General features: G+C 43.4%; 1 protein-coding gene across 3 annotated transcripts in view; it reads right to left on the bottom strand.

Moving 5' to 3' along the window:
• The window catches only part of DSC3 (desmocollin 3), a 43119-nt gene that overhangs the window by 5371 nt on the left and 13486 nt on the right, over window positions 1–24262 (bottom strand). For all 3 annotated transcript variants that reach the window (XM_054723721.1, XM_054723722.1, XM_054723723.1), the window contains 10 exons: window positions 20136–20291; window positions 18768–18912; window positions 18132–18298; window positions 14919–15053; window positions 14345–14530; window positions 10881–11137; window positions 10629–10771; window positions 8929–9153; window positions 6421–6645; window positions 3499–3620 (listed from right to left, as the gene is read on the bottom strand). In XM_054723721.1, coding sequence (XP_054579696.1) covers window positions 3499–3620; window positions 6421–6645; window positions 8929–9153; window positions 10629–10771; window positions 10881–11137; window positions 14345–14530; window positions 14919–15053; window positions 18132–18298; window positions 18768–18912; window positions 20136–20291 — 1761 coding nt within the window. The remainder of the gene's footprint in view (window positions 1–3498; window positions 3621–6420; window positions 6646–8928; window positions 9154–10628; window positions 10772–10880; window positions 11138–14344; window positions 14531–14918; window positions 15054–18131; window positions 18299–18767; window positions 18913–20135; window positions 20292–24262) is intronic.

Here is a 24262-nt window from a genome sequence, read left to right as displayed (position 1 = left end):
CCAGGCTACAAAGTTTCAATTGTAGAAGGTAAATAATTCCAGATACAAGGGCCTCTGCTTGGGTTGCCAGGGGGCGTGGCCAGCCTGCAAACCACCACAGACCCCTCGCTCAGGCCGCCCCACACCCCAAGGGAACCCCCACCTGATCCGGGACGCCCTTCAGGGCAAACCAGCTGGCCCCCACCCCTGTACCAGGCCTCTATCCTATCTAATAAAAGAGTAATATGCAGATTGATCATCACTGCAACACACAATATAGCTGCCTCCATGTGGTCAAAGATCCTGCCCCCATGTGGACACAAGATGGCCACCACAAGATGGCCAGCAGGAGAGGGCAGTTGGGAGGCACCCGGCCTGCAAGGGAGAGCAGTTGGGAGGCACCCTGCCTGCAAGGGAGGGCAGTTGAGAGGGACCAAGCCTGCAAGGGAGGGCAGTTGGAGGTGATCAACCCTGCAGGAGAGGGCAGTTAGGGGTGACCAGGCCGGCAGAGGAGGGAAGTTGGGAGCAAACAGGCTGGCAGCAGAGTGGTTAGGGGGTGATCAGGCTGGCAGGCAGAAGCGGTTAGGGGCAATCAGGAAGGCAGGCAGGCAAGCAATTGGGAGCCAGCAGTCCTGAATTGTGAGAGGGATGTCCGACTGCCTGTTTAGGCCCGATCCCACCGGGCCTTGAGGGGTCCCATATTGGAGAGGGTACAGGCTGGGCTGAGGGACAACCCCCCTCTGTGCACGAATTTTGTGCACCAGGCCTCTCGTAAAATAAATAAATAAAATAAAAAATAAAATAAAATAAAATAAGACCATTCATCTCAGGAGAACATGGGTTCCCAGTCAAGTCACAAGAAGGCAAGGGAGAAAGAACATTTACTCAACCTCTTATTCATTCATTCCGTCATTTATTCATTCATTCAGACATCTATCACTTTCCAATGATGTGTTCAGTCTAGAGATGCAAAGGTGAACATGGCGTTCAGTGGCTCCGAGAAGTTCTTACTCCAGTAAGACGGAACATAGATAATGACTTGAGGAATGTGACTCTTCTGATAGATAGGTGAACACAGAATGCCACAGGAGCACAGAGAAAGAACATCAAAATGCAAACCCAGAGAGGTTCGCTGTGGCAGACCTGGAAAACCGAGCTGAAGGACTCTCACTGGGAATGGGGAGCAAGAATGCCCCACCTGCAGGAGGGTCCGGGCCCTGGACTCCAGGGCAAAAGATGCTTTGGGGGTTCTCGCCTTCAGCCTGTTGAGAATGTCTACCACACAGAGTTCAGACAGAGAGAGGAAGCTGGAAGGCTATGAAAGGCCAGCGGGCATGAAGACCTGCATGCCAGGCTGAAGCATGTAGACGATGCTGAGAGTACGAAGACTCAAAGACGGGCTTTCATAACTGGGAGAAGCATATTTTTTTAATCATTCTGGGCAATAATGTGAAAGACAAATAAGAAAGACGAGTTTAGTGTCCTGGAGATCAGGAAGGCTAACGGATTATTCTAGGTGGGAAATGATAAGGAACTACACCAGAGTAGAAGCAGTAGTGATTAAAAGAAGTCCAGGAAAGAGGGTAGTGAAGACCCGGGGGTGTGTGTAGGGGCTGGGAGGAAGGGGGTAAAGAGAGGGGATGGGAGATATATGTAATACTATCAACAGTGAAAAATATACTTTAAATTAATGATAAAAGAAGTTGATGAATGCCATGGAGAGCTCACTGGTGGTTAGATGGAGGAGGCGGCAAAGGGCCAGGAATAAGTCCTAAGTGCTCTGCTGTGCAACTAGCTTGATGGTACAATTCACATGTAAATAGGGAAGAAGGAAGTGCTGTGGGTGAGATGGGTGTAAGCCATTCCATTTTGGACGTGGTAAACTTGTGGGACGTCCAAGATGCGTACATGAATATGGGGATCTGGAGCTCAGGTGTGATATCTGAACTGGAGGTGGAATTCGGGGAGTCCCTACCCCCTACAGGTGGTAATTGAAGCCCCAGGAATAAATGCCATCACCCAGAGAAGACTATAGACTAAATGATAAGAGGGCTGAGAATAAAACCACAATAAAGCCCATTCCAAGTGGTGAATAAAGGCATTAGAGCTGTGACAATTGATCCGGAATAGCCAATAGAGGGACCCAAAGAGGCATGACTCAAGCCATGCAAAGGAGTACGGTAAGGAGGCCATTGATCAAAGTAGAAAAAAACACAAAGTAGGGTAAGAACTTGCCCAAATCAAGTTAGCACCATGGAATTCGAGTAAAAACGTGACCACTGGTGATCTTTACCTCCACGGAGTGCTGAGGGAACAGGAAGTAATATCATAGGGAAATCGAGTATAAACCCTTATTTCCAAAAGTCCAGTTTCAAAAAAAAGAGATACCGAGGGAACGAGAAAAGGTCAACACAGGTGAGAAGTTTAGTTGTAGCAGTCACCTCAGTGGGTCAGTTCTGACTATAAACCATGTTATGATCATGACAAGATCTCCCATAACCATCAGGCTGTTGTGTGCCATCTTCTTAGGCATTTAGCTTTTTAAAGGTAATATGCAGAGCCTCTGACTAAAATGGAAGATTTTCAAGTTCAGATGACTTACTGAACCTGAACTATGTCTATAAAAGTCACACATACTATCTCACTGCCTTAGGAAAAGACGGAAAAAGAGAACTGAAAAGCAGCCATTTGGTGGCACTGCTAGTCTATATTTTTTACCAAGGTTGCTGCTACAGTACATTTCTATTACAAAAAAAAAATCCTGATTTTCAAATGTAGATAGTATAATGTTGTCACTATAAATACATGCTCATCGATCATCTCTCTAAGCGAATGAGAGGAGAACTGAAAACAAACTAACATGGACGCTGAGTCCAGTGCCGTTCTACATTCTCTCTGCTCTGTTCCTCCCACCCACTGCCAGGTGATTCCCCAGAGTTTACTCTCCCAGGGACCACACTTCCTCCAATATGTCAGTGACTTCCAGACTTACCTGCCCAGTCCCGATTTGTCACCCAACTCCCAACCCCATCTTCCAGCGCACGCGCACACACACACATACACACACACACACATGCACGCATGCACACACACACACACACTTTGATATTTTCTTCATTTATCTTCAGAGTTTTTAGCAAGTGATTTTTCCTATTATAAAACAGTCAAAGAAAAAAAATAATCTCTGGAAATATACACTGCAGAGAGCAGTCAAATAGACGGTTATTATAATAAATGTACAACCTCAAAGAACAAGTTTTAAATGACAACACCTGAGAGTGGAAGAAAGATAACGGAAACTATGCATCCAGTCTAACCAGGGACGTAAACGCCACTGCGTGAATGTTCGAACACTGCCCTAATATACTTATTATGCAAAATCTCATGCCTGCAAAATCTTACCCAGGGAGAAATATAACTAAACTTCTTGATGTCAAAATAACTTTAACTTCATGAGGACAAGTGAAGAAATTATGAGAGATGCTCGGAGATAAATATTCACGTAAGAAAATTACTTACCACCTTATCATCGCCAGGAGCTTCTGTGTTTGATATAATTAAATTTTGCTGCGCCAAATCTTCTGGAAAACCTTTCTTCTTTTTGGCACCAACGACTCCACATACTAAAGTCAGCAATACAGCTGAGGGTGGGAACAAAAGGGAATATGTAAAGTTTAACGTACACAGAATAAAATACCCATCTTTTGTTTATCTTCTCACCTGGGGTGCGCAGGATACAAATACAGGCACTAAACATGGTGTCCCCTGAATCACCTTGACCTTCTACATGAGCATACCATGCCTTAGCTTAGGTTTTAAAATTTGGCATGATTGTATGTATATTTTCATGACAGTCCTCTTAAAGAGTCTGAATTCTACCCATCATATTAAAGTGTTTAGGATCATGAGTTCAATAGTACATTTTTTAAAAGGTCACTGACATTTATTTAAGACAAAGACTCTAAAGAGATTTACTGATTCCCAAAAGGATGGTTTGCCTATAGGAAAGGACAAAACTTTTTATCCCGAATAGATTTATCTCCAAGTACCTGAACTAAACCAATGTATATTTTCCTATTCAGAATTTTTCATTCTATACAGTAATTGTGGGAGGTTGAAATGTGGGATAAAACTAAGAGTAATAACAATTCTTTACAATGTTCTATACACCGCTGTACCACAAACGGCCAAACCACAGCCCCAGCCCAGCCCCCACATGTTTCTGAATGGCCCATGAATACGGTTTTTATATTATTAAATGGTTGAAAAAAATCAAAATAGTTTATTAGACGTAAAGATTATATAAAATTCAAATTTAGTTTCACAAATAAAGAACACAGCATGCCCATCATTTAAATATTTTCTATGGCTGTTTTCTTGCTACAGATTTGATTGGTCATAACTGAAACCACATGGCCTGCAAAGTGTAAAATGTACACTGTCCAGCCCTGGAAAAAGCCTGCTAACCCTGCCTACTCTGGCCCCTTGTGACGGTCCTGCTTCCATGTCTCCCCTCGTCCCCTCTCCCACTGCTCTCTGGCTACGCTGGTCTCCCTGCCACCCCTTGACTTCCCCAGGCATCTCTCCCCTCAGCGCCTTGGAACTGGCTTTCCCCTCTGGCTGAAAGCTCTTTCCCAGCTATCCCACTGGGCCGACCTACCTTTTCCAAAAATCATCAACAATAACCTTCAGCTAGGCCTGGCCAAGCATTTACTGAAATTGCAGTCTCTACCCCCAATCTCTCACACTCACCCCACACATTCTACAGCCCTGTAGATCCTCATTATCTTGCTCTTTTTCCCTCCATCGCATTTAATTTATTTATTAGTTTGCTGTCTCAAGACAGACTATTTTTTTTTATTGATTTCAGAGAGGAAGGGAGAGGGAGAGAGAGAGAGAAACATCAATAATGAGAGAGAACCACTGATTGGCTGCCTCCTGCACACCTCCCACAGGGGATCGAGCCCCCAACCCCAACCCGGGGAATGTGCCCTGACCAGGAATCAAACCAAGACCTTCTGGTTCACAGGTCTACGCTCCACCACTGAGCCACACTGTTTGTTTTTCGTGTTTTGTTCTTTTATGAATCCCACGCATGTAGACACAGTTTTGGGCATATCATTGGTGTTTGATATACATTTATTTTGTTGAGTTGGTGAAAAATAATGAACACTTATTAGAAGTACACCGTGCACTGCTGTAAGCTCTTCACATGCACTAATTAATCCTCAGTGCGACCCCATAAAGGGGGCTACTATCATCACCTCCTTTTACAGGAGAGGAACCTGAAGTGCAGTTATGTAACCTGCCCCAGGGGACATGGCTTGCAAATGAGAGAGCTGGGGTGCAAACCCAGACAGTCCGATCCCAGAGTCTTGCTCTGAATCCCAGCCCCTGTCACAGAACAAAGGATCGGCTCATCTGAACTGCAGGCTCGGGTGGGAACGGAACAAGAGGAAGAGAGATGGTGTCCTGGGGAACACAGCTGGTGAAGATGAGGGTAGCAGAATTCAAAATGGGCAAGAGAGTGCCAACGGAGAGATACCGCTGACACCCCCACAAATCTGTGGCTCAGTGGCGAGAGCACATGGAATGAAAATGGCTGTTAGTGACCTTGCACGCAGCGAAGATTTAGATTGTTTCCTACTCCGAAAAGGGGCAGGACCGGGACCAGGAAATAAAACTACACATCGGCAGACTTAGCACCATCTGAGGCAGGTTCAAGAGTTCTGTCCAAGCCCTGGCTGGTGTGGATCAGTGGATAGAGCATCAGCCACACACACCAAAAGGTCTTGAGTTTGATTCCTGGTCAAGGGCAGGTACCCGGGTTGCAGGTTCGATCCCTGGCCCAGTGGGGGCTTGTGCAGGAGGCAATAAATCGATGTGTCTCTCTCACATTTGTCTTTCCTCTCCTTCCCTCCCTCCCTTTCACTCTCTCTAAAAATGTGTGGAAAAAATATCCTCAGGCGAAAATTAACATAAAAAAAAAAAACAACGAGTTCTTCCAGGCCAGTGTGTCTCAGTGGTTGGGCATCGATCTAGGATCTAGGAGGCCACGGTTCAATTCCTGATCAGGGCACATGCCTGAGTTACGGGCTTGATCCCTCGTATGGGGCATGCAGGAGGCAGCCAATCACTGATTCTCTCTCATTATAGATGTTTCTATCTCTCCTCTCCCTTTCCCTTCCTCTCTGAAAGCAATAAAAAATATATTAAAAAAAAAAAAAAAGAGTTCTATCCAAAATTGAAATCTTTCATCTCAAAATGGATCCTGCTCCTCTCCCAGAAAACAGCCCATCAGGACTCAGATAATAACACGAAAGGAATTGTGAAGGGGACTCACACCTGATGGATGGTTGGACAAGATCACTTTTTAAGGACCGTCTCCCACACTCGGATATTTACTATATATTTAAATTTTAAGGAAGGAAAAGGACTTACAAGAAAGCAACGCCACGCCCAGCAGGATGGCCAGGATGGCCCACTTCCCGAGCGATACCCCCGCACTCCGTGCCGCGGCCAGACACTGGCTGGGGTGCGTGCAGTCACACAGGTTCACTCGCAGGGTTTTGGTGGCAGCCTGCCCTGCTCTGTCCTTCACGGTCACAGGAATGTAATACTCCTTCACCTCGGCATTCTTCCGATAGGAAAGACGGGCAGCTGTATCTGCAATAAAAGAATTACAATGTAACGAACATGTCCTCCCTGAGCACATGTTTCACCACGCGTGTTTGTAAGAACTATCTGCCACTTAAATATAAAGAAAAATGGATGGCTATCTTCAACTTTTCCAAGCACTAACCTTACCGCGTATGTGTTGCTCATGGTAACTTTTTAGAGAGAAGCTTAAGGAAAGAATTTGGCATTGGAGTGACCCAGTAGCATTGCAACAATACTTCATAGTCCCTTACTTATTCTCTTTTTTACAAACTAATAATGCTAGATTGGCTTTTTTAAAATTATCTTTACTGTTGACAGTATTACAGATGTCCCCTTTTTCTCCATTGATCCCCTCCACCTTGTACCGGACTCTCCCCACCCTCCCTCCCCCCGGCCTTCACCTCACTATTATCTGTGTCCATGCGTTATGCATATGCATACAAGTTATTTGGTTAATCTCTTCCCACTCCCCCTCACCCACCCTTCCCTCTTGACTTTTAACATACATTTCGAGCGTTTTTCTGTAGTACCAGTTTATGACACTCATAAAGCATTAACACATACAGACACAAACAAGGGATGTTTTAAGCTCACATCCTCGTATCCATTTACCTTCTCATACCTACCTGTCCAATATAAGGAAATTTTTCAAAACACGATGGACCCTTTGTGGTTCATGCCTTGCCTCTTGAAGTAATCTCAATACCAGAGCTAATCAATATCACCAAAACAGCTCTCTCTATGTCACAACGGCACATGTATATCAACTGTGATCTTTCCCCCAACAGTCTCGATACCTTATTAATGACCCGGTCACCAACTGACTAAAAGCTCTACACATTTTCAACTGCAATTACAGCCTTTCTGAGTTTTTGCAGCGCACTAAGTGAACGGACAAAGCTTAATACACAGAGGGAGTCGTCTGTGATTTCTAAGCTGGGCCTAAGTGCACGGTGATAATCGGGGGGAACTGCAGCATGTTGGCTGCACCTCATAACTGCAGCTTTGAGAGGAACGTGAGTCACCACGCTGGTTCAGGTTGCCCCTCAGAAGCATCCTGTGCCTGAGGTAAGACCCTTCAATCCCGCTGCCCCTCAAGGCCACAGCGGAGCCCTGGTCCTGCTCACTCACCCCCAAGTGCACCAGCCTCGGACTCTCCTTGCCACTCAACTCTGCGCTCTTCAAATTGCCTCCTAAGTGTCACCAAGTCACCTGTTTACGACATAAATCTGGATACAGTGTTGCCTTTATACACTCCAATGCATACCTGTGGTCACTACTACACAAAGGCCATTCTCCTTGGCCTGGTCCATAGGCTCATCACTCCAGATTCCATCCTTCCTTTCGCCCATTCTCACAGCACTAACTAAAGTTTTCTAAACTCTAGCAGCACTGATTTCCTTACCACCCTAGTGTTTTCCTGCTTTCACGCATATATATCAATGAATTAGTGATTCAACAAACATTTATTAAGCGATTAGAGTCTACTAAGCACCTGGACTAGGTACTGGAAATGCAAAAATAGATAGCAGATGCCTTGAGAAACTCATGTATACATTGGAGGAGAAATGTAAACAGATGACAGTACCACATGAAAAGCACTGTAATAAAGGCAGCAGAAAGGTCACAGTGTCCCAGCTTCTACTTCCAGAAAGACTTCTTAGATGTGCGGAATCATGTCTTCCTTGCTAGTCTCTATACACATCCCAGGGCCTGGGAGGTAGTAGGTGCTCTATGAGGGAACAGCCTACAGGAGAGTCCAATTACAGGAGAGAACATGACACAGCAACAAAGAGGCATGAGTCATGGCTGAAACACAGACCACGCTCCCCAGAAACCGGTCCCAGACACTGGCCTAAGGCTCCAGCACCAGACCTCTGTCCATACCCCACACGTTCCCTTCCAAACTACCACCGAGTGCTTGGCCCATACCGCCGACTCCTCACTTCCAGAGCTGGCTTCCAACCCCATTCACACTGCCCCCCTTCCGTCCTCCCTTCCCCTCACTGGAGTTGCTTAAAAACAGCAACAACACGTTAGTGATAAGCTGCCCGACATTTTAACAAAGCATTTTTGTCTTCGTTGTAAAAGTAATTTTGCCACCATGAAAATTATGATTTCTTTCATCTTGTGTACAATATATAACATAGGCCCCCTACAGTATTTGTAAAGTCTGTTAGGCTTTTAAAATATGTTAATAAGAATCAATGGTACGTGTTTCATGTGAGTAACCAAGTACACCCCTTCTCCGTTGTTCCAGGGCATCTAAGTGAGTCTTTGAGTGAATACCATTAACTCTGGAGAGGGTCCATATTTTGTTGACTTCTGGAGACGGGTTTGCCAGGCTGAAGTAAAACGGAGCGCCGTGGATAGGTTCGTCAGCGTCGAAAGCTGAGATGTCAGTGTACCCCATCTTCGGCTTGCAAATTGTCACATAATCTTGACGTATTTCTGGCGCATTGTCATTCACATCTTCGATGCTCACTACAAGCGTTCCAGTGCACGATCTGTTATCTAGGAAGAAGGGGAAAGGTTTAGTGTAATTTTTAACGTCTTTTCTAGTTTCTTAAGAAAAAAAATCAAGTAGATTCTAAATTGGATAGATGGTTTTTAAATAAACTCCTGGTTATGAAAAGAAATAATAAATAAGAACATCCTATATAATAAAAGGGTAATATGCTAATAGACCAGACGTCCTTCCAGATGAAGCCAGGGCCAGAGGGAAGCCCGGGTCCCAGGTGCCGGGTGCCAGAGGGAAGCCGGTGCCGGCAGCCGGGGGAAGGAAGGCCTACTCTCGCACAAATTTTGTGCATCGGGCCTCTAGTATATGGGTAAATGAAACCTGCAAATCATGAATACTACTGTTGATAATAGCAGATACAACTGCCAATAAACTTTTACCAAACAAAAAAAATAAAGGTCTGAATTTGAACTCCATTTCCTTGGGTCCCTTCTGGTGCAGGCGTTACTGAGTAGTGACATAACTACACAAAAGATATTCCAATCCCAGAGCACATTAAAACCACCGAGGCAGAATGTTTTAAATATATGATGTCCAGGCTCCCAAACCAGGGATTGTGGTTCAGTTGGTCTGAGGTGTGTTGATACCTCGAGATATTTTTTTAAGCGTCACAAATTATTTGAAGATAAAACCAGGGTTGAGAAGTTCTGGGTTACTTTAGGAAACAGAATTCAAAGAAAGAATCATTTTGACCTAAAAGTCAGCTGAGCTATTGAAAGTCTCAACATAAAGTTACATTTATACAATGGAATACTATGCAGCTGTAAAAAAAAAAAAAAAGAAGGATCTCTTAACCTTTGAGACAGCATGGAGGGACATGGAGAGTAGCATGCTAAGTGAGATAAGCCAGTCGGATAAGTATCACGTGACCTCGTGCACATGTGGAATCTAAGGAACAAGATAAACCGAGGAACAAGATAGATCCAGAGACAGGGAAGCATGCCACAGACTGAGGATTCTCAGAGAGAAGGCGGTTGGGGGTGGGGGAATGGAGATTAACCAAAGAACTTATATGCATGCATACATGCATAGTTCATGGGCACAGACAACAGTGCGGGGAGGCCTGGGGAAGGATGGGAATAGGGAGAAAGGGGTCAAGGGGTCAATGGGGAAAAAGCGGGACACCTGTAATACTTCCAACAAGAAAGATAAATTTAAAACACGCACAGTTAAAGTAACGTGAAGAGATCTAGGAGAGCCTGGGGGGGGGGGGGGCCCCTCATTAGTCCTAGACCTCAGTCACACCTTTGTCCCCTAACATGGTCCGTCAGCCCTTAAGGCCCGCCATGCGGGGGACACGCCGACAACAAGACACGGCTCCCGTTTCCAAGTGCTTTCACCTCGGTCCGTGGTTAAGGGAAGCTGGAACAGAGTCTTCAAAGGGATTGCCAAGAATTCAGTCTACTTGTCACGGGAGCAATTCTGCACAAGAAAAGGCGCACTACCCTCCGGCTCTTTCAGCAAATACCTTGGTCTAAGGCCAGGACGGTGACGTTGTACAAGCCATTCCTGGGGGTGGCGGCCTCCCTGTCCAGAATTTTGGAAGTTTGGATGGACCCCGACATTTCATCAATGGCGATCCACCCGTTAGGATCATGCAGTTTTTTGTACCTGTTAGTAGAACACGTATTAAAAGAGCAGTCTAAAATGTATTAGAATGAGTGACTGTCTCAGTGGCTTCAAATACATGTCAGTACAGCGGTTACCGATGTCCTCGTACCTTATCCCGCTGCTGCTCTTGGTCTCGGGGTCAAAGGCCTTGTAGCCATTCATCCTGGACCCCACGGCCGAGTTCTCTCTAATCCGCACGTACTGGGCGGCAGGCTTGCACTCGGGCCCCTCGTCCTGGTTCCGCACGTGGACCGTGACCACGGCTCTGTTCCTGGGTGTCCTGAGCGCCAGGTCTCTCGTAAAAGGGGCTTCGTTGCTCACCCCAATTTCCAGGACCACCTGCTGGTTTTCTTCATAATCCAGCGGCTTTAGGAAGGAACACACGTGTCTCAGTCTGAGTGGACAACACCTGTGGCATCTCAGACGGCATGGGGACTTGTGTCGACATGAGCAGTGCCCACATTCTCCCGCTGCCAGGTCAGTCAATACTGACTTGTGCCCTTGGCTGAAGGGGGAGGAATTGTTCACTCGGCCTTTAGCCAGAGTGGTCCCAAAGTTCCCGCAGGTGCTTTAGGGTTATGAAAAAGCAATTCTGCAAATAACTGTATGCTTCATTCTCACTAAAAATAGTATTCTGAACCGGGAGACAATGCAAAAAAAATAAAATAAAATAAAATAAAATAATAAAATAAAAAATAAAATAAAATAAATAAAATAAAATAAAATAAATAAAATAAAATAAATAAAATAAAATAAAATAAATAAAATAAATAAAATAAAATAAATAAAATAAAATAAAATAAATAAAATAAAATAAAATAAAATAAAATAAAATAAAATAAAATAAATGACAGTGTTGTATGGCCCTGCTTTAGTGCACTAACAGACCAACGTACCGGTCATCTGACTCTAGAGAATAGAACCTTGAGACACCTGTACTACTATTTGTAATACTTTAAACAATAAAATAAAATTTAAAATGTTAAAAAAAAAAGAATAGAACCTTGTTTGACTTACTACTTACTATTGACTGGGGCCCAGACACTTTACGTTCCTTATAAAATTAGGTGAAGACTTAAACAAAACTGAAAAGGTTCAATACTCGTATTTTCTCTCTGACAGAAAAGATATTTCAAATACATGTTTTAAAACATGAATATCATTTCTATCAGGCATATAACTGAGCAATCTTCTTTCAGCTTCTCCTTTTCTCAAAACCCATCCTGGGTCTCCCTTCCTCTTAGGAATCTGCTGTCTTTTTGCTGGTTCCTTCATTAAAAGCTAAGCAGAACTTTCACCCACACTCACTATTTTTATGAAAATTATGTTTTGACAATTTGAGAATTGTACTTTGGCATTGTCTGTAGTTTATCCCAAGAAACTCTCACTGTGAAAACGAAGTTGAGTAAGAGAAACAAAACATGCTTAATGGTGCTATTGTTATAATTATCCTGTTTTTCAGAGTACGAAAGTAGAGAAGAGGCGTTGAACTGATTTTCCCACAGCTCAGAGACTCTCGTCTGAGCTGGAGTTTGAAGCCAGGGGGTCTGGCCTGCATTTCCTTAATCACCACACTATACTTGCTCTGCTACTCTATGCTGCTTAACTGGTTCACCAGCCTCTAAAATTTTTTAAATCAATCCTCTGACTATAATTGATTTTCAGATAACAAATCAAGCAAAACCCATAACACACTATTCTACACAAAAAGTTGAAACACTTTTTCTTTGATTCTCTTCAATTTATCAAAATAATCCTGGCTGACAAGTCAGAGAAAGAAAAGTACCATATGATTTCACTCATATGTGGAAACTAATGAACAAAATAAAGTAACAAAATAGAAACAGACTCATAGATATGGAGAACAGACTGACAGCTGTCAGAGGGGATGGGGGTTGCAGGGCTGGGTGAAGAGATTAATAAAAAAACAAACTCATAGACATGGTCCACAGCATAGTGATTGCCAGAGGGGAAGGGAGGTGGAGGGAGGTAGCTGAGTAAGGGGGGATGGAAGGAGACTTGACTTGGATGACAAACATACAATATAATATAGAGATGATGTATTATAGAATTGTACCCGTGAAGCCTATATAATTTTATTAACCAACGTCACCCTAATAAATTCAATAAGAAAGAAAAAAAAATCCTGGCTGAACATGGAACAAAGTCAAAACTGATGAGTAATATCTTTGTTTTAAACCTTTCCCCACTCCTAGGTATTAGACTGAGAAACTAACCTCATGAGTCCACTAAGAAGTCAAGAGAATTTCGGAATCTTAACATCTGTGAAATGCATGTGAAATGCTTTTGATTTTTATCTATCCCAAACTAGAGAGTCAAGAGGGACAATGAGCTAATATCTGTTTATTTGTTGCTAATGAACACCGTCTCACAAATTACATGCGTTGGGATGAGCCTGCAGACAGGCAGAGCACCTGCTGACAACGGGAAGTAGATGGAAACTGAGGCAGCAGCTGCTGCCTGGGAGGAGGAGGTGCAGTTATTCCAGCCAGAGCCACCTGCTAACTAAAGCCTCCGAATCTTTTATGTCGTTTTTCAAGGCTTCAGCCGGCTGTTATCTTAGTGGCTTAAAACTCTGCGAGATCAGAAATCTACTGGGATGAAATCAATGATTAATGAAAAAAGCATGAGTTCTCTTTCCACCATGGGGTGTCTTTTTGTTTCATCAATTGAAATAAATTGTTCAAAAATAGCTCAATTCTGCATTGAGAGGCTAACAACTCCCTAGAAAGTGTTGTACTGAAGTGAAAGGCCCTCTCTGTTGAGAAGGACCCAGAACAATAGCTTCCTCACTCAAGCCCACAGGCGCGGCTGCTGTTGCTGAAACAGAAACCAACAAGCAAGCCAACACCGAGATGGGACGCTCCCCCAGGACTCAGCTAAATCCTGTATCGACACACGCTCGACGGTTCCAGAAAAGTTATCTTTCCTTTAAAGACGAAAGTCATCTTTTTATGAAAAATTATAGATACGTTAATATTTTTAAAATGTACTAATAATATCCTATAGTTTACTGAATGTTTTCATTTTCATTATTATATTGAATAGCTACTACAGAGGCAAAGGTATTATGTACTTTTTACTGATAATAAAAGGCTAACTTGTTTCATGGGAGGAATAGTTAAAAGGCCTTGGGGATGTTTATCTTAGAGGATGGGGACGTAAGATGAGGTAAGTCTCCAGTGGACATAACAGCCTTTGCAAGAGAATGATACCTGTTCGGTGTAGGGTTAGCAACAAAACGCAAGTCACAGATGTGGGATATGAGGAGAGTAATGTAGGCACAGCAAAGACTTCTGGGAATCGGAGCTCTCTACATATGGAATAAGCTGCCCATCGAGGTATGGAGATCCTTATACATGAGCATGCTCAAGCATAAGTTAGGAGACTAGTAGCTGGCACATAAATTATAGAAGAAAGGCGGGCAATAGATGGGAACAGTAGGACCAAAGGGACTACATTCCCTCAACTGAAACTACTTAGCTGATTAAACCATTAGTTTATTAAAGTTTGTTAACTTGCCAAGTTGTCCGTTATCTATTACTACTGTACCTTGACAACACACAGAACGCCTTCGTTAGTTTCTTTGTCTGTGCTGATTTTGAAATGCCCGTTTTCATTGCCCTTTAAAATAGTAAAATTGGCTCTCCAATTGGCACTGTTCTCTAAATCCTTATCTTCCACAGATAGTCGTAAGATTTCCATGTTGTATGTATTTTCCTCTACTGATGCTTCATACTGAAATGGAAAGGACTCATTAAAAATATTGTAATAAAGAAAACCTTTACAAAAAAAGAGTAAAATATATCTTCTACTCCGAAAGTACTTGTTCTTATCATTTTTCCCTAGACTATTTCAAAACTATGAATCTCAAATAGTATTGTTTCATGAAGACATCTTTTGAATGAAAAGAATTTCATCACAAATGAAAACTAATGTTACAGATCTTTAACAAGAGGCCAGTAATATAAATGATTCTATGAACTAATAAGATAGATTTATATGTCTACTATTTAATTTTATTCAAAAAATAAGCATATATATTTCAAGGCATGATAAATATTTATTAATTCAGATCAAATAACAGATGCCAATAGACAGGGGTAGATTTTGGAAATATACTTACAGCATTTTGTTTGAAAACAGGTGAATTGTCATTTGAATCTGCTACTGTTATATAGCAAGTCGATGTACCCACCAATCCAAAAAACTGACCATCCATGTCTTGTACTTTCATTATCAATTTGTAATTGTCTACAACCTTAAAACAAAGCAAATATATAATTAGTTTTTTACAACTTTGTTTAGATTAATACATGAAATTTTAATTGTATACTCTTCTATTTGTGTGTATTCATGCTTTTATTTCCATATTTGCATATACTCTAAGAATTAGGTAGACAGGGATAAAGCTGAAAAGGTAAGCAGAGGTTAAAATATAGAGTTATACTAAGAATTTAGACTTATGCCTTAAAATATATTGTAATTGATTTCAGAGAGAAAGGAAGAGGGAGAGAGAGAAACATAGATGATGAGAGAGAATCACTGATTGGCTGCCTCCTGCACCTGCACGCTCCCTACTGGGGATTGATCCAGCAATCCAGGCATGTGTCCTGACTGGGAATCGAACCATGACCTCCTGGTTCATAGGTCAACACTCAACCACTGAGCCACACCAGCCAGGCTAGACTTATGCTTTTTTTTTTTTTTAACCCTCCAGTAGCTTCCCATCTTCCTCAAAGTAAAAAGCCCAGTGTCCTAAAGACCCTCTAGGAGCCGACCGCTGTAACCACATACTCATGCTTTACACAGCAGGCGACAGAGAAAGGTTTTCTCAAAGTCACAAAGGTAGCACAATTTAAGAGCATTTTGAGTTTTTGAAAGACTATTCTCGAAGAAGGTTGAGCAGAATTTCGAGTAAGCTGATCTGGAAGCCCAAGAAACCAGTTAAAGAACTCCTAAAACAGTCTAACACAGGTGGTCCTAATCTGAGGCCGTAGCAGTGAGGACGGAGAATAAAGGTGACAGGGAAGTTAGGTGGGAGTCAGAATTAGAGCCGATTCTGTATACAAGTGAAGAGGGAAAGAAGGATTGACAATGATGCGCAGGTGTCCTACTTGGATGGATAGGCAGGCATGGGTATCACCAACCCACACAGAAAATTCAGAAGAAGAGGCAGGTCTCTGAGGAAGTGAATACTAGCAAGTTCGCAAGGAGGGGCAAAAACAATGCTTTTTCTTTGGCATATACTGAATTTTACATGCCTCTGGGAGATGTATGGGGAGAGGTCCAGAAGCCATCTTGGAATGGGGCCCATACTCATGGGAAAGATCAATCTGGGAATCACCAGTGTGTAGTAGACAGTGGTTGAAATTATGGCAGGAATCAGATGGCTAGAAGAGGCTGAATATGAGAAGATTTGAGGATATAAGGAGCAATAGCATTTCAACAGCTGAGGATACAAAGGGGAAAGAAGACTAAGCAAAGGACACCAAACACAAAAGACCAAAGAAGCAGGAGAAAAACAAGAAGTCCAAGGAATGAGAGTTTCAGTGATTGACAACTGACAGAGACTTAAGGTAAGTCGGACTTGGCAATTAGGAAATCACCGTGACTTCTGGGAATGGATTTCACAGCTGGTGTGTTGAAGGTGAAATGGAGTCATTAGTTTGTGACACAACCATCTCGGTTGCCTTTCTCTCCTATCTAACCATTCTTTAGCCACTGATTGTGTTAAGTTTTCTTCTTTTTCTATTTCCCTCGTCTCATCTCCAGGTTCCTCTTACTTATCTCCCTCTACATTATTCAGCATCCCCACCCCAAAGCGCTCCACCCAGAGGCTCCGGGACGCTGAGAGGCTGTTTCTCCTTCCTCTCTTGTTCATTTCTTTATTTCCTGTGTTGTTCCCCATAAACTCCGGTTAGATCATTTTTTTAATCAGGCAAGCAGACCTGGGTTTGACCCCTCTACCTCTCCCCCACCCCCCAAAGCTGTATCTTATAAACTTTGTATCCTTAAGTCATCTTTTCTGAGTCTCACTTTTCAATCTGAAACACGAGGAAAAATCCTTGTGTTCACTTAATAACCACCTCATCTCTACATTTTACACGGACACAAAAATATGTTCATATTGTTCCCTTCACACTTTCCCATTTATTATTATCATTATGTGCTTTATCGCATAAAATCTCTAGCCCCACAAATGCATTAAAAAAAAATAATGAAACCTCTGTTCTACTTCTGATTCCTTTTTAAAAGTTCTCACCACCCCTCCCTTTTTCTTTGGCGTCATATCACATTGATGTCTTCTTTCTAATCTCTCTCTCCGTCATATCGATACTTATATTTATGTTATTCTAGTTGCAGTGGGAAGCATTTTAAGTGTTCCAATAAAGCTATTTTTACATATGAAATTGATTAATCAGCTCAGTCAACAATGATTTTGTTAGCCTAGTTAGATATAGGCTAACAAAATCAAGTCAACCAATCTTTCCGACTGTCACATTTCTCCTTACAAGGTTGAATGTAACACCTGTCTAGTCAAACAAGGAAATTATAAAAATCAAATAAAATTATGCTTAAAGCATTTGAATACAGCGTACTATATATATCACAATACGCTATTACTATTATCCAAATAGTGTTGCATATTTTTAATAAACCCTACCTCAACTAATCCTTTCTAGATAAAAAGCACATAACACTTTCAACAATCAAATTTTAAAAAGAAAAAATAAAACACTTATCTCTAACTGGATAGGGATCAGGGTATGGGCAAATTGTCCTTTCCAATAACTGAATCCTTTACGGAGCTAGAACCCACTAGACCAGTGGTCGGCAAACTGTGGCTCGCAAGCCACATGCGGCTCTTTGGCCCCTATGAGTGTGGCTCTTCCACAAAATACCACGGCCTGGGCGAGTCTATTTTGAAGAAGTGGCATTAGAAGAAGTTTAAGTTTTAAAAATATGGCTCTCAAAAGAAATTTCAATCGTTGTACTGTGGATATTTGGCTCTGTTGGCTAATGAGTTTGCCGACCACTCTACTAGACACACACAAGAAAAAAATACTGATAATAATAGCTTTCTTAAGAAATAGACTTGGTCCCACCCCTTCTAAATACCAGTTGATCTGTATTTCTATTCCCTATGGCTTCTCTTGCTTCAAGAAACAGAAGTCATATACAGACCAGGTAACACAGCCAGGAATTCTTATTATCTTACGCCGAAATAAAATAATAAAATGAGAACTCCATCCCAGGAAGAGCCAAGTTCAGTGAGTGGGGGAGCACAGGGGCCTCAAGCCCTGGGAGGAAGACACCCACAGAGCGAGGAAGCTACCTCTCGGTCCAGATACTGCGCCACCAGGGTGAGGGCGCCCGTGGCGGGGTGCACGGCGAAGAGCCCGGGCGACCGGGGCGTCTGCTCCATGATGCTGTACTTGAGGCGCGTGTGCATCGTGTCCGGCTCATCTCTGTCTGTGGCACAAACCACCCCCACGGTAGTGCCTGATGTAAAAAAAAAAAAAAAGAAGTGTTTCGTTTGCAGCCTGACAAATATTTGCAAGATGACAAGTTAATATCCTTAATATGTAAAGAACACTTTTATATAGATTAATAAATAATTAGGAAACTTGCAAACACCAAAGGAAAGAAAGAACAAAGGAAATGAACATACATTTCATAAAAGAACTAGAGGCCCGGTGCACGACATTCTGTCCTTTTGCAGTCGGGAGCCCTTGGGGGATGTCTGACTGCCGGCTTAGTGGCTCCCACGATGTTCCACATGTGGGAGCGCACTGACCACCAGGGGACAGTTCCTGCATGGAGCGTCTGCCCCCTGGTGGCCAGTGTGTGTCATAGCGACCGGTTGTTCGCTGTTTGGTCAATTTGCACATTACCCTTTTATTATATACAATAATACAAATGGCCAAAGAAAACATTCACAAAAAAGTTTCCCCCCAAAACATCGTCTTACCCAGTCTACTACTTTCTGGAACTTCAAAGTTATAAACTTGCTCCGTGAAAACGGGGTGGTTGTCATTCTCATCCTCCACTCGGATGGGCAGCGGGAGAGGTAAGTCGGCTGAGTACCCGTCTGCAGTGGACGCATAGGCAATCAGCTGGGAGACAGGGAGAAGCAAGGTCAGGGCCCACTGGCATAAGGTTCTAGCAAGAGAGACACTATGCTCTATCCACCGCCTGCCTTACAAATAATTTCAAGAATAAACCACTTAATTGCTATTCGGTGCTTTTTACTCATCAAAGTATCAAACTGGAGAAACGCATTAAATAGAGTAAAGACCATCCAGCATTTGGTAGAAATGTCTGCACTTCAAATAAAGCTTCAGAGTACAGTGAAGTCATGGGCAACCCTGTAGATTAGACTGAGAAGTTCAATGTGAATAAGAGGCTTGGAGTATAGTCTGTATTCACTCCATCATCAGAAAGCTGTACTGAGAAGACACACTCAGGGGAATGGGAAAAATCCCTACTTCTCCCAAATAAAGCAGTGGTTTCCAATCTTGACACTACCACGCCCTTTCACTGTTTTACCTCACGGATCACATATTTTAAGAGTTTTTCTAACAAAATCCATTTACCAGTTTCTGTGTTGATATGTAATTAAAGGCATTATAATGCCAAATAGAATGTATTCCGATTCAGCATGTGATTACAACACTGAGTTGATAATTTTCTAACCCAAAACTAAGAAATGCCATGTGGTGGACATCAGTCACATTTGTTCACCCAGATCTCTTCCTTCTTCTAGGAAGAACATCTCTTTTTTCATGGGGAATCATAGTCCCTGCACCGCATGGATGACCATATGACCCCACAGCTCTGACCATATTACACTGAAAATTGTCTGAGTTATTCCCCAGTGACTGTAAGCTCATCCACATCAGCATGCTGGCTTATTAACCTCGTTTGGGTTTAGTCTCTGACTTTTGCTTTCGTAGCTAGTACTCAGACATGATCAGAGAGCATACAAGTGGAAGGAAGACAAGAGAAGCGCTTAGAGCAGAAGAGGAAAGACCGTGGCCATGTCCCGGAGAGAGAAAACCGTACCACGACCAGAGAGAGGGCGGTATCTCCCGAGCAAAAACAACTCCTGGGAACTTACTGGAATTGACATTCAAATACAATTAAAGCTGTTTGCTTCATTTCAGTCAACAACAGAAGTTGACATAAAAAGTAGAAATATTCCAAAATATTGCATCATTTATCTCCTTTACTTTCAGATGCCCGCTAAGAAGAGAATGCGAGAAGACAGGAAAGAGTAGAATACCAGAAGAAACACAGTTTAAACATTTAAAGTCACGTATGTCAATCAAACTCCTACATCAAAAACATCATATTCTTCACGATCCACCGGCCGAGTACAATACAGATTTCCAGTGTCTTTTTCTATGAAAAATAAGTTTAAAGGTTCTTGGTCAACTCCACGTCCACTTATTGAATAGAAGACGGTATAGTTCTGGGCTGCATCGGACTGAACCTGAAAAGAAAAATATAGATGTAAAAAGTTAAATTCTGTTAAATGCTAGTGTTTTAAAATTTCAGCTTATGTGTTTATATTGTTATTTTGCTTTATTTTTAATATATTTTTATTGATTTCTTTACAGAGAGGAAGGGAGAGGGATAGAGAGTTAGAAACATCGATGAGAGAGAAACATCGATCAGCTGCCTCCTGCACACCCCCCTACTGGGGATGTGCCTGCAACCAAGGTACACGCCCTTGACTGGAATCGAACCTGGGACCCTTCGGTCCGCAGGCCGACGCTCTATCCACTGAGTCAAACCGGTCAGGGCTATATTGTTATTTTAAAGAGACAACTTTAATAAAACCATCACTTGTCACTTCATCAACACACAAAGCAGTAAAAGCATTTGGCAAAAGATTTTTTTAACGGCTCAAATTTAATGAAAACCATGTTCAACACAAACAGAAACCAAAGGAAATCTAACTACACGCAATGGGCATAACTTTATATTGTGTGATCTGGCAAAGACAGAAAAAAGAACAGTAATACCGATTCCTGGCAAGAGTGAGGCCACCTGGGACTCTCATCTATAGAGAAGGGAATGCCAATTGGAACGTCCCTGAGGAGGGGAATGGACGAAAATGGAAAGAATGAGCTATGAGGATAAGCAGGTGGAGGGGACAGGAAGTGTAACGGGGCCAGGGTGGGGTTGTGCCTCGGGTGTTCGAGGAGCAGCAACAAGGCCACTGTGGCTGCAGGAGCTGGGGAAGGAGGAGGAGACAGAGGGGAATGCAGTCCTAGGGGCCTTTTTCTTGGCGTCAGATGAAGAGATGAAATCCGATTTATATTTATAAAAGATAATACTTGATAATTGTTAAAACTAGACTTGGATAGATGCACGGGGAAGAAACAGGAAGACCATTTAGGACAGCGGTTCTCAACCTTCCTAATGCCACAACCCTTTAATACAATTCCTCATGTTGTGGTGACCCCCAACCATCAAATTATTTTCGTTGCTTCTTCATAACTGTAATTTTGCTACTGTTATGAATCGTAATGTAAATATCTGTGTTTCCCGATGGCCTTAGGCTCTACAGCAGTGGTCGCAGTGATCGCCTAAGACCATCGGAAAACACAGATATTTACATTATGATTCATAACAGTAGCAAAATTACAGTTATGAAGTAGCAACGAAAATAATTTTATGGTTGGGGGTCACCACAACATGAGGAGCTGTGTTAAAGGGTCGCGGCATTAGGAAGGTTGAGAACCACTGATTTAGGAAGTCGCTGCGGTAATTCAGGGGAGAGTGACAGTTGACTAGGCTGGCACAGCAGCAGCAGAGGTGGTGACGAGTGGTTAGACTCTGGGTGTAATCTGAAGATACAGCCAACAGGATCGGCCAGGGGGGTGGATGTGCAGTGCAAAGACGGAGGCTGCGGATGACAGCATCTCGGAGGGGGCTAGTGTCCCGTAATGTCTGCTTAGCAGGTGAGTGGGTAAAAAAGCTGCATTGTCCCCGCGGCCGCGGTGGCTCAGCTGGCTGGAGCATAGTCCCGGACACCAAACGTGTCAAGTTTGATCCCCGGTCAGGGCACGTACCCAGGTTACGCGTTTGATTCCCTGTGGGGTGCATATGGGAGGCAAACAACCAATGCTTCTCTTTCTCTCCCTCTCTCCCTTCCTCTCTTTGGGGAAAAACAACACTGCGGCACATGTACACAATAAAATACTACTCAGCCATAAACACAGAAGGAAATCTCACCTTCTGCAGTGGCATGGACGGACCTGGAGATTATTACGCTAAGTGAAATAGGCCAGTCAGAGAAAGACAAGTTCACTCATACGTAGAATCTGATAAACTAACAAACACAACAGAAACGGACTCCTGGATACAGAGAACAGGCTGACAGCTAAAAAGGGGCTTGGGGGCTGGGTGAAAAGATGAAGGGATAAAGAAGAAAAAAAATACCTCATAGACACAGACAACAGTATAGTGGGTTATCAGAGAAAAGGGGGATGGGGAGAGGAGGGTACAGAGGGGATAAATGATAACGGAAGAAGATTTGACTTTGGGCAGCGAACACACAATACAATATGCATATGATGTATTATAGAGCTGTACGTTTGAAACCTATCCTATCTAATAAAAGAGTAATATGCAGATTGACCATCACTCCAACACACAAGATGGCTTCCCCCATGTAGTCAAAGATGGCTGCCCCCAGATGGACACAAGATGGCCACCACAAGATGGCCAGCAGGGGAGGGCATTTGTGGGTGATCAGGCCAGCAGGGGAGGGCAGTTGGGGGCAATCAAGCCTGCAGAGGAGGGCAGTTAGGGGTGACCAGGCCAGCAGAGGAGGGATGTTGAGGGTGACCAGGCCAGCAAGGGAAGGCAGTTGGGGGGGACCAGGCCTACAGGGGAGGGCAGTTAGGGGTGACCAGGCCTGCAGGAGAGGGCAGTTAGGGGTGACCAGGCCTGCAGGGAGGGCAGTTAGGCATCAATCAGGCTGGCAGGGGAGTAGTTAGGCATCAATCAGGCTGGCAGGGGAGTGGTTAGGGGGTGATCAGGCTGGCAGGCAGAAGCGGTTAGGGGCAATCAGGAAGGCAGGCAGGCGAGCAGTTGGGAGCCAGCAGTCCTGGATTGTGAGAGGGATGTCCGACTGCTTGTTTAGGCCTGATCCCAGTGGGCCTAAACGGAAAGTCGGACATCCCTCCAGGGATCGCAGATTGAAGAGGGTGCAGGCTGGGCTGAGGGACCCTCACCCCCGTGCACGAATTTCGTGCACTGGGTCTCTAGTTTAATTATATTAACCAATGTCACCCCATTAAATTCAATTAAAAATTTTTAAAAAGAAAATAATAAAAAAAATGGAAGACCATGCAATATGCAGGTGATGTATCATAGAATTGTATATTTTGAAACCTATATAATTTTATTAAACAATGCCACTCCAGTAAGTTTAATTAAAAAATAATATTCTCAAAAAGAAAATCTTTGTTAGACGCTATTAGAAGTGATGGCCAAGCACAAAGCTGCCCTAAAGAAAGCCATTCCTCCGTCTCCCTGGCATTTAAGCATGGCCACGTGTGCGTGAAAAGGTGAGGTCAATGGCGAGTGAACAAACATAATATGTGCAAGACCCAGACTGAGCTCTAGAAGGGGGAAGAGTTGTTCTTCCATTTGGACTCAGCCATGAGCCATCTGGAGCCTGAGGGATGACCAAGCTAAAGAGGAAAGAAGCCTGGTCCTCGGTGCTTTCTCACATGAGACCGTCTGGGTGGACAAATGGAGTCTCAGTCTCCGATGTGTACACAGAACTGAGAGCTCTGAGAGGGGATGGGATCGCCAAGAGAAGGCGTATACATCAACAGGACACAAGGGCCCTGGACTGAGCCCTGGCTCTCTCTGCAGTTTAGAGACTGCGCTGGTCGGGGCGGGGGAGAGTGGGAAGGGGAGCAGGGAAGAACCAGGAAAACAGACGAAATGGAAAACCAGCTGCATAGTGTCCCAGAAGCCAACTGAAGAAAATCTTTTCAGGAGGAGAGCGAGGCCAGCTATGTCAAATGTACGTACGAATGTCAAGGAAATGGGGACTGAGAACGGGTGGCTGGTTTAGCAATGCAAAGACTAAATTTAATGCTGACAGGATAACTTGAACAATCAGAAATCGTTTCCTAATATGCCTCATCAGTGCTTCAAGTACAACAATCAAAGAGAAGAAACCAGGGTCTAGCACTGGGAAGAATAAAAAATAAGCATGGGAGACCCTGGACGGGAAGTTAAAAATGGAAACAAATCACACACAGGTTGCACCATTGGTGAAAACCAGTGATAGAAAGCTAAAGAGACAAGGCAAGCCTAGCCCTAGTCAGTCATTGTTTTCTTTCCATTAAGATCTTTATGAAGAGGAAACCTGACCCCGCTTCAAAACGTCCCTTGTTTTTAGGAAAAAGTTAGGGTTCCCAGCAGAACACACAT

The sequence above is a fragment of the Eptesicus fuscus genome, chromosome 12, assembly GCF_027574615.1.
Source record: "Eptesicus fuscus isolate TK198812 chromosome 12, DD_ASM_mEF_20220401, whole genome shotgun sequence".
In the NCBI taxonomy this organism is placed as follows: Eukaryota; Metazoa; Chordata; class Mammalia; order Chiroptera; family Vespertilionidae; genus Eptesicus; species Eptesicus fuscus.
The sequence above is the reverse complement of the archived record's forward strand: the minus strand, read 5'-3'. Positions and strand labels throughout refer to the sequence as shown.